The 11,568-nt window shown below is 40.3% G+C and overlaps 1 protein-coding gene across 1 annotated transcript; it reads right to left on the bottom strand.

The window, feature by feature from the left end:
* Positions 1-8,800: 8,800 nt before the first annotated feature.
* On the bottom strand, positions 8,801-10,813 carry LOC136841935 (uncharacterized). The gene is made up of 2 exons (XM_067109349.1): positions 10,663-10,813; positions 8,801-10,476 (listed from the first exon to the last, which is right to left on the bottom strand). Exons 1-2 carry the CDS (start codon positions 10,811-10,813, stop codon positions 8,801-8,803), a joined length of 1,827 nt encoding a protein of 608 aa, XP_066965450.1.
* Between the last annotated feature and the right edge of the window lie 755 nt (positions 10,814-11,568).

Genomic DNA, 11,568 nt, shown 5'->3' with positions numbered 1-11,568 from the left:
GTATAAGGACAAAAAGTGGTCTAGGCTGTCCACTCTCACGTCTTTCTACCTTCAGGATGTTGCCCACGGGCCCTGGGACACCCTTTCCCTGGGTCCTGTGGTGGCTGCTCAGTAAGCTGTGTAGCTTGCCCAGCTCCTGTAGTGGACAGTTTGCATCTTGCCTAAGGTGTTTGTTGGTAAAGAGTGAATGTGAGTAGGGGACTGGCCCCTCCCTTATCTCTTTTATCTTTCCCCTCTCACAGAGAGAAGAGAGTAGCCATCCATTACATGCTGGTCAGGCAGGCCATGCGGGTAAACCTACATAACTGAGTACCCTGTCAATAATCTGAGATAGAGTAATAGATTTAAGTCCTCCCCTCTCTCTAGCAAGCGGGGAGAGGGGCTGATGATAAAACGACCCGCTGGTTATCTCTAGTTTTTTGTCTCTGACACTCTTAGTTCATCCAAGCCTTTTTCGAAGCAATATTGCTGCCACATTAATTTGAAAGGTCCAGAAATCTGACAGTTGAACACACGGTTGTTCATACTTTTGTTTAATATGTCAGAGGCATGGTCTCCTTCCTTTGCTCTTAAATGACCAAGAAGGAGGCCCATGTGAGAAACTACCAGTCAGTTCAGAAGCTCGCTCAGAATCCTCCCACCAAGGAAGTACAGTAAGTCTTCCTTATGTAAAGACCAATGGTTTGTATATTGTGTAGGAACAAATGACAGATTTTTAAAAGTGATTTGTACTTTTCCTGACTATAACAAACCTGAGGTCTTTGCATTTACCGCCCACCTCAAGCCACCACTCATTCTGCTCCCTGGGCCAAAAGGCAAAGTGAATGCATACCAAATGGGGCAGGCGGGACTCCCACCCATAGTTGGTAGGCAATTACATACTTAACCACATTGTTTACAGTTAAATAGCTGGTCTCCAGCTACACTGAAGCATCTTCCTTATGTAAAGACCTCAGGTTTGTACAGTTAGGAAAAATACAAATTACCTAAAAAATTTGTCATATTGTACTGTATGCCCTAGCATAGGTTAGGCTAATTTCAATTAACATTTTTTCAGGAAACATTGGGGATTTTGTAACGTAACTCCATTGTAACTTGGGAAATATCTGTACTATAAACCCATGGAAAATAGCTTAGCAGGCATCTAGAACTTCTCCATGCCAGTAAAGCCAACTATCACCAACATCAGGTCATGGCACGGGTTTCATGAACCAGTTGGCACTTTCCTCACTGCAGCACCCTTCATGGGCCCTTCTAGAGAACTCCTGAAGAAACCTGCAAGGAAACACGTCTATTGGGATAATCAGCTACAGACAAGATTTGAGTAAGCACAGGATGCCACATGCCAACTTGCCAAAGAAACCCACCCTATGGTAGCAATTACAGACTAGAGTAAGGAAGGGATAGGTTTCATCATCTTCAGTCTAAACAATGTAACTAATGCTAGGTTGTTTAGACTGAAGGAAAAAACCCTACAGTTCAAACTCAGTGCTATGAATCTGCCAGGAAAAACAAACTACACCTCTGACTTCCTGTCACAGTTCCCTGCCCTTAGGACAACACCTGACACAGACGACACCGACCTGGACAAAGACCTAATGATAGCGGTAGTTTCCACTGCCACTGAAGCCCTAGACCATAACGGACACATAATGGATGAAGAGACCATCAAGAGGGTGGCAGTTGATGATCCAACATATCAGTTATTAATAGCTAAGATATTAGTCGGAGACTGGCACCCACAGAAATTGCAAGAAATAGCATGTCTACACCCATTCTACAGTGTCAGGTAGCACTTGGCTGGGAATTTAATTACGTACACTTACAATCAAGGATGTGCCCGTTTACTTATCCCCAAAAATCTCCGACAGCAGGTGGCAAGTAACTTTCATGCATGTTGCGAAGGGCATGGCACTCCGTTTACTGGCTAGGTATGGAAGGAGACATAACACTGTAGATCGACCTGTACTTCATGCAACATACATGCACCACCCCCAGACTACCCCTTTCAGTGCACAGTAGTGGACTTGTTTCAGATGGAGGGCATATATACATGGCCTATGCAGACAGGTTAACTGGATACCTAGAAAAAGCTCATTTCCCAAATGGCATGACTTCTTCCAAGCTGATGGCACTACTAAGAAAATACTTCACCCACCAGGGGCACCTGAGCTGATCTCCACAGACAGCAGTACTAACTTAGTAAGTGACAAAATGCTCACATTCTTCAGGGGGTGGGGCGCCTCAGTCCACTTTTCTTTTGCACACTACCCACAATCAAATGGTAAGGCAGAGGCAGCTGTCAAGACTGCAAAGAGACTAATTAGAGCCAACACCAAAAGAGGAGGAAATCTCAATAATGATAAAGTATACCTTGCTGTCCTCCAGTACCTTAACACACCCCTATGTGTGGTGGATAAGTCCCCAGCTCAACTTGCTACAGGTAAACAATTACTCAATGGCATGCCCACAGCCAGACAACATTATAAAGTAACCAGGCACTGGCACCAGGCACTGGCACCAGGCACTCAGAAAATGAGAACTGGAAACAGCAAAAGCGCAAGAAAATCTACACTCTTTGGACACCCCTAGATGGCTGATGCCCCTCAAGACAGGTGCCTGTGTTCGAATCCAAAATCAGGCCTCCAGCAGGTGGGACAGAACAGGTGTTGTGACAGAAACTCTCCCATACTGTCAGTAAACCGAAAACACCTGAGAAAAATCAATGGGCTGCCCACTGTAAGTGACTTGCCGCTCACACCCACCGTACCACCCACACCCACTTTGCCATTGCTCCCTGTAGGAAATAAATCCAACTTGCCTGGATGGCAGATTTTGTATGTTAAACACATGCATTAAATGATAATTTTGTCTGTTGAAGACATTTTCACATATTTAAACAAATCGTCCAGAGTTAAATTCATTATAATTTGTCCAGTATGTGCTTGTATTGGCTAATGTTCCCGATTGTTTATTACAATTTTTTTTCGCTCTCTCTTAAGATGTCTGTTTAATAATTACTCTTACTGTTTATTTACTAGTGAATTTTATATAAGTGACTTACAAGCAATTATATAGCCTATAGTTTCCTTGCACAGCAGCTTAAATGAAAAAATTCACTGGTAATGCCTCAAAGTATAATGCAGGTGACTGGTCCTGTCCACTAATGGGAATACCAGGAACCACTAGCAGACAACCTCATTCTGTTCCTGCCGGTGCTCAAGTCAACACCAAGTGTCGGTGTCAACTTTGTTCTTAAATTTGCTGGTCAGAGACTGGATTTTGGTGATGTATTATTGCTGATTTCAAGTAACCTTGAAGGCTACAGCTTTCAGGATCAGTATTTTATTGTTTGTTTTTAAGGTCTCATTCAAATTTATCATATTTCACTATAGTAGCAAATTCGCAATCAGTTGGTTAACTACCTGCATTGTGGTTTACAGAGGTACCACCTTTACTGGTTAACATGATAAAACCAAACATTGCGTTCATTGCTGAACCAATATTTATAGTAATGAAATACTTATCTGCAAGTCTCAATTAATGTTTGTTAAGATTTGAGACATGTCTGTATGATGACACTTTGTGTACGTAAACTATTGTCAGTAAAGGGTAACTTTCCTTTTCCGAGTAGTGTAATAACGTAAGTATCATGTTCGCTACTGGGCCGACATTTTTGGTAGTGATAATGTTTGATAGGATTTGAGATATGTCTATGATGGTACACAGTGTACTTCAAGCTATGTTGGTAAAGGCTGACTTTCCTATTTCAAGCAACATAAAATACTTAAATATTGCGTTCACTACCTCGTTTACCAATTAGCGTAATAAAACATTAATATTCCGATCTCTACCGGACCAATTTTTTAGGTACTGAAAAGCATTTCGACAAGTCTCAAATGATGTTTGATAGTAATTGAGGTATGTCTGTATGATGGTACTAGGTACTTCTAACTTTGGTCAGTAAAAGTTAACTTTCTTTTTCTGATTAGCATAATAAGACGTAAGGATTGCATTCTCTACCGAACTAATTTTTGGTAGTGAAATACATATCTGCAAGCCTCAAATAATGTTTGTTAGGAGTCGAGATATGTCTGTACGATAGTATTTGTCGGTAAAGAATTAATTGAATATCTTCTTATTACACTTCCCTTTGCAGAAAATTGAAAAAGTGTAAGGGCAGAGTGTAGTAATGAGAGAATTTGTGCTTATTTTGGTGGCGCTGGGTTTTGGAGTAGTGACAGCCGAGAATCGGCTCCGATCGTACAAGAGCACTCATCAGCTTCTGAGTCTTGACTCCCGAGCTGCTACCTCACCTGGCGCCCGGCTACCTTGGTGCCAGCTACATCCTGGGAGCACCCAGCGCCCAACCCCAGTTCCCCATTGTAGGTGCCAACTCTCTCCTGCTATTAGCCCTCTTATTTTGTATCCACTTGCTCCTGTGCCTGGCTCCCTCGCTTCCTTCCCATGCCATTGCCAGTCTTGTGTCCAAGTTAACAGAAGTTAACCTTGTAATAATGAAGTGTTGTGCAGTGGAGGAGGTGGCTACTCATCCCCCGATGCTCCTAGGCAATGGTCCCTATCTTGCTCCCCCACACCAGGGAGAACACATACCAGATGTCCAAGGGAGGTCAAGGGGATTATTCATGGGTAGTCGCCCTTCAGTCGAGACTGATGTCCGGTCCCAGGTACCAACAGACAGCTGCTGGAAAGGCGTGTTAGTGGATGCATGGTGTAGGAGGTGGCTATCCAGCCCCTTGGATCTCCTAAACCCAGTCCTTGTTCTGCTCCCCTGCACCGAGGAGAAGATATACTGAAGTCCATAGAAGTCTGAAGGGGTTTGCCCCAGGGTAGTTGCCTCCTCGGTCGAGCCTGTTGTCCGGTGTCGACGGACAGCCATTGGAAAGGCATCCATAAGGGTGTGCTTTCACTGTGGAAGTGCCGATGGCGTGTTTTCTAATGATTCTTGGCCACTGAAAAGACTCGTTTTGGCTGCTGAGTGTCTGAGTGCCCAGTGTCTAGGCATCCAATGTCCGAATTTCCACCTTTGTCCAAGTGTTCACCTGTGCCCGCGTGTCCACTGGTGTCTGTGCGTGTGAGGCTTCCAGGAAAAGTCAGAGGTGAAAGACTGATTCTTTATTATTCTCGACAGGTATTTATAAGACAAAAAGTGGACGGAAAGATAGCAGGAGACCCGAGACCCCCTGCGGCGTCCATACATGATTTGCGTTTTTTAGCAAACATAAAAATACATACAATATTTGTTACATGGCACATAAAAGGTAGATATACAATGATGCATAAGATGAGGTACACAAAGAACCTGAAATAAAGACAGGTAAAATACATGACGTGATTAATGTACATCTGAAGGGAGAAACACAAGGAAAGAGAGGTGCGATTTGACGCCCTTACAAATACCTCCCCCCCCCGCAACACCATAATTAGTGTCACAAGTACTATTCACTAATTAATAAATATTAAACACAAGCTATGCAATAGCACTTGAAGGTTCTTTTAGTCTTTTAAAAGATGTAGACGAAGCGGTGATAAACAAGTATATGGGTTTTTTTAAGTTTTAATTATAACATTTAGCAAAAAGATATCTAACATATAATTGATAATAAAAGTGAATAATATTGAACAGTCAAGTGAATATAATAAATGACAAACAAATATCAATAAGTAAAAACGGCCTTCATTTCATCAATAATGACTTTCACAACTTTCATTACACAAGTACCAATAAATTTATGTACGTAACAAAAATAGAAAAATGATTGCAATCTGATTTTACAATTATTATATATATATAAGCAATAGGTATCTTATTTAATAATATATATAATAGCAATAGGTATCTTATTTAATAATAACCAAAATACAAGGAAAGATACCGAGTACACTCGCGGATACTGTCGTGCGGACGGTCACTTATCCCTTTTGCATAAGGCCACAACCCTCAAACATGCTTTCGTGCCTTCGACCGGCCAATAAACACTTCCTCTCGATCATAGCGATCAGTGCACATTAACTCAAAACACCAAACACCAATACTTCGGTGCCGATAAACAACCAACACCGACGAAGAGCACTTTCAAGTAGGGCTGATGTATAAAATCCAAGGTGGCAGGGATCTCGAGCTCTTCCGCAAAACAGCACCACGAATGAACTGCAGAGTTATTTCTGCTGATTCCTGTTTCACCTCGGAAGAGAGACAAACAGTATTTAAACAACTGTCTAAAACAAGTTAAAACAACCAATCTTCATTACTGTAACAAGAATTCGTTGGTAATTACAGTTGGGTCTTTAACTCGGAAATCGCTATATACATACAAACATTACTTATTATGATGTAAATATAGTAACAACATAAATACTAAACAAATATATAAACACACTGTGACAATACCACCCCCCTTAAAAAAGAAAATAACAATTTTCTGTACTTAACTTATATATCAGTTTCACATCTGCTCAAATAATCAGCTCCAACATTCTCTGAACCCTTTATAACTCTTATATTGAAGTGATATGGTTGTAAACTCAATGACCATCTCATTAATCTTGGATTTAATTCTCGAGCAGTCTGAAGATAAGCCAAGGGCTTGTGATCAGTCTCCAGAACGAAGGATCTTCCATACAAATAGACTGCGAACTTCTGAATCCCCCAGACTATAGCAAGGCACTCCTTCTCCACGGCAGCATACTTAGTTTCCCTCAGTAGCAATTTTCTACTTGCATAAGTAATCGGACGCTTCACTCCATCCACTTCTTGCAGAAGTATGGCACCCAATCCAGAGTTCGAAGCATCTGTACGTAATACGAATTCAGCCTGCAAATCTGGAAGTAAAAGAATAGGTTCGGCAGCAATTTTGTTCTTAAGAGAAACAAAAGCCCGGTCATGCATTTCATTCCACAAAAGGTCATTAGGCTGATTTTTCTTGGTGAGATCTGTAAGACCGGACGCGATGGTAGAGTAATTTGGAATGAATTTGCGATAATAAGCGCACAATCCCAAGAATGAACGTAATTCCTTCTTGGTCCTCGGATGCTTTGCACCAACTATTTTCTCCACTTTATCTTTAGTAGGCCACATTTTATTCTCGCCTACAACGTGTCCCAAATATTCAATTGAATACATGCCAAAGAAACATTTAGTAGGTTTAGCTGTTAGTCCAGATTTTTTTAGTCTACTCAAAACTTCTTCTACAAGATACAAATGCTCCTTCCAAGTTTTGGAATGAACTATCAGATCATCCAGAAAAAAACTCACACCCTCTAAACCTGCAAATAAACTTCTCATCATCTTATTGAAAGTGGCTGGGGCATTCACAAGTCCAAATGGGAGCACTTTAAACTGGTACAGTCCTAAATCTGTTTGAAATGCAGTATACTGTTTACTATCCTCATCCAGAGGAATTTGCCAATATCCGCAGGATAAATCCATCTTAGAGAAATATATACTTCCACTTAAGCTGGCAAATATCTGCTCTGGGTCACACATAGGTTCACTATCAAAAATAGTTAAGGCGTTCAGTCTTCTAAAGTCTAGACAAATTCGCTTTGAGTTATCAAGTTTCGAAACCACTACCATAGGGGCTGAATATGGAGAACTTGAAGGCTCAATAATATCCAAAGCCTTCATAGATTCTATTTCTGAATTCATATCCTTGCGTAAAGCATAGGGAATTTTGTAGGGTTTTACTTTAACAATTTCTTCTCTTACCAACCTGATTTGGTGTTTGATCACGTAAGTACGCCTGGGAATGTCCGACATTACCTCTCTGTAGCGGCTAAGGAGAGCCTCCAGATTCTGCTTCTGATTTTCCTGCAATTCCTTATTCAGATTGGTTTGTTCCCAAGTAGGTGAAGGTCCAGCATCAGGCACTAGTAGGGGTGAGAAATCCTCCTGTGGATCCTCCTCGATCACTGCAATTGTACCTCCACTTTCTAGAACTTCTACAGAACTTTTATTTCTAGGAATGTAAGCTTTAAGCATGTTAGCATGATAAAGATTCCTTTTCCCATTTATTTGAATTTCATAATCCATCTTCCCCTCACACCAACAACAGGAAAGGACCCTTCCACTGAAGTAACAATTTATTATTAGCCTTTGGTAATAGTAAGAGAACTTCACTGCCAATTTTAAATGTTCTATTTTTAGCCTTTTTATCATAAAAGAATTTATATTTACCTTGCGACTTCTTCAATTCTTCTTGGGCCAACTTACAAGTTTCTTCTAATCTTTCTCGGAGGTTGAATACATAATCGTAAGTAGTTCTTACCTCTTCCTCATTTCTCTCCTTGTCCCACAAATCTCTCAGAATAGCTAAAGGGCCACGCACCGTTCTCCCATATAATAATTCAAAAGGGGAAAACCCCATGCTTGCTTGTGGAGACTCTCGGTATGCAAAGAGAACTGCCGGCAGGTATCTATCCCAAGTAGTAGGTTGTTCAGCGCACATCTTTTTAATCATAGATTTCAAAGTTCCATTGAACTTTTCAACTAGACCATTCGCCATCGCATGATAAGGGGTCGTAGGAAGATGCTTAATTGACAAAAGACCTCTAACTTCGTCCATCATCTGCGATGTAAATTGACTGCCTCTATCAGTCACCATTTCCTCAGGAACCCCGACTCTGGAAAAGAAACTCAACAAGGCATCAGCTACACGCTCCGTTTCGATAGATGGTAAGGCTATGGCTTCAGGGTATCTGGTTGCATAATCAACCATGGTCAGTATATATTTGTTACCAGAACTACTTCTTGGCAAAATAGGTCCTATCAAGTCAACAGCTACACGTTTAAAAGGAGTGTCAATGAGCGGTACCTCTCCCAAAGGTACCTTCCAACTTTTCCTCTAGGATAAGTTTTCTGACAAATGTCACACGACAGACAGAATCTCTTTACTGCTGCCCCAATACCGGGCCAGTAAAATTCCTGCCTTATTCTACCTAAGGTCTTCTCAGCACCCAAATGACCTCCAAGTATTCCTTCATGTGCCATGCTCATCACGCCCTCTCGAAGCTTAAACGGCAATACTAGTTGCTTGTGTTCAATACCTCTGTCTGAATATATTCTGAACAACAATCCTCTCTCAAAAACTGCCTTACCTTTTCCATCTCTAGTAATAGCTTTACCAGTTCTTGCATCATCTCGCAGAGCTCTTAAGCTTGGATCCTCTTCTTGCTCTTTCTTGATTTCCTTTGAATCCATGTCCCAAGAAATCTTAGAGTCTGACGCTTTCAGCTTTTGGAATGTAGATTTGGATTTCTGTGCTCCAGCTCTCGTTAATACAGCGCCAGATATGGGTTCCTCCAACCTTGTTGTTCCAGGGATGTTGCCTATAATGAGATCATAAAGAGGGTCATCCATGCACACAGCAAGGGTAGTACCCGTAAAAAATGGTGATTGAATGTAAATTTCAGCCAAAGGATAAGTTTCTACTATATTCTTGTTCATATATCTAATCCTACTGCTCTTACCGGTAAAACATTCAACAGGCACCAAGTCTTTTCTGGCTACAACAGTTGTACAACCAGTGTCCCTCAAAACTTTTACTGGGTTTCCGTATAAAATACCCTCCTCAACAGGCATATCAGAAGCAACACTTACCAACTCGGTGTAATCATTTTTAAACACTTTATTATTTATATCCGCAACAGGATCTTTAAAATTTCCTTTATGGCCCTTTCTGGTCCAATAAACAACTTCTCCTGCTGCAGCATGACCATTCTTCTTGGATCCTTTTGCATGTAATAGACAATTAGAAGCCTTATGACCCACTTGTCCACATTTATAACACTTAATAGAGGGTGGATATCTAATGGGTTTAGCAGTCTGCTCAGGAACCGCTTCCCCGGATAAGTCAACTCTGTCACTATGTACTGTAGAAAAATATTTAGAATTATGAAATAAACCTCCATGAGCTTGAACATAACTTTCTGCTAATTCAATCATTTTGTTAAGCAATAATGGTAATCGCTCTCTCAGATGTACCTGCAACTGCCTGCCACAACTCTGCAAAAATTGCTCCATAAGAAATAAATCAGTTAAGCCTTCACATGTCATTTCACACTTTGACATTTCAATCCACCTCTTTAAAAGATGTCTCAATCTAGATACAAACTGTTCAACTAGCTCATTCTTCTGAGGTTTAACTGACCGAAACTTTACTCTGAAACCTTCCTCAGTACAATCAAATCTTTTCATAAGTGATTCAGAAACTTTATGATAATCCAAAGCATCCTCAGGTGAAAGTCTAACGTAAACTTCCAAAGCTGCACCCTTTAAATGTGAACTTAGAATTATAGCCCAATCCTCTTTAAGCCACTTGGCTGCACTAGCAAGAACTTCAAACCTCCAAAGATATGCATCAATATCATCTTTGTTTTCATCAAAATCAGGAATAGAAGGACCTTTAACTTTTACTCTTACCTGGTTACCTTCAGTGTCGGAACCTCCGGTATTAACTGGCGAGTCATTGATTTCTTTTGCAGTTTCAATTTCTCAATCTCCTGTTTTTGCAAAGATTCTTGTATATTATACAAATGAAGCTCATGAGCTCTATCTCTCTCTTTTTTTCACGGTCATATTCACGCTCTTTTTCTCTTTCCTCACCTTCCCCTCTTCCCTCACGTTCCCTTTCTTTTCCTCACGAGCAGCTTCTAGTTTTTCACGTTCTAATACTCGTTCCTTATCTCTAATATCCCTTAAAGCACTTTGTTCATCACTTACAAATCTTCTAAGTTCTTCGCCTTCATAACCAAGCTCTTTGCCGAGAGCTGCTAATTCCGCGATGGAAGACATAATTACCGACTGATTTTCAGACTACTCAATTTTAACACAATTTATCTTTTTAGACCACTGTCTACATCCTGACAAGGTCGCCAGATGTCACAAGTACTATTCACTAATTAATAAATATTAAACACAAGCTATGCAATAGCACTTGAAGGTCCTTTTAGTCTTTTAAAAGATGTAGACGAAGCGGTGATAAACAAGTATATGGGTTTTTTTAAGTTTTAATTATAACATTTAGCAAAAAGATATCTAACATATAATTGATAATAAAAGTGAATAATATTGAACAGTCAAGTGAATATAATAAATGACAAACAAATATCAATAAGTAAAAACGGCCTTCATTTCATCAATAATGACTTTCACAACTTTCATTACACAAGTACCAATAAATTTACGTACGTAACAAAAATAGAAAAATGATTGCAACCTGATTTTACAATTATTATATATATATAAGCAATAGGTATCTTATTTAATAATATATATAATAGCAATAGGTATCTTATTTAATAATAACCAAAATACAAGGAAAGATACCGAGTACACTCGCGGATACTGTCTTGCGGACGGTCACTTATCCCTTTTGCATAAGGCCACAACCTCAAACATGCTTTCGTGCCTTCGACCGGCCAATAAACACTTCCTCTCGATCATAGCGATCAGTGCACATTAACTCAAAACACCAAACACCAATACTTCGGTGCCGATAAACAACCAACACCGACGAAGAGCACTTTCAAGTAGGGCTGATGTATAAA

This window comes from Macrobrachium rosenbergii, chromosome 9 (assembly GCF_040412425.1).
Source record: "Macrobrachium rosenbergii isolate ZJJX-2024 chromosome 9, ASM4041242v1, whole genome shotgun sequence".
Lineage (NCBI taxonomy): Eukaryota > Metazoa > Arthropoda > Malacostraca > Decapoda > Palaemonidae > Macrobrachium > Macrobrachium rosenbergii.
This window is presented reverse-complemented; position numbering and strand designations above follow the sequence as displayed.

What these genes read in the sequence shown, in the direction of transcription:
- LOC136841935 (XM_067109349.1), bottom strand. Translation starts at nt 10,813, where the DNA reads ATGTCTTCCATCGCGGAATTAGCAGCTCTCGGCAAAGAGCTTGGTTAT. An exon ending in TGAAAAACTAGAAGCTGCTC is followed by an intron (nt 10,477 to 10,662) that starts GTGAGGAAAAGA and finishes ATGACTCGCCAG; the next exon opens with TTAATACCGGAGGTTCCGAC.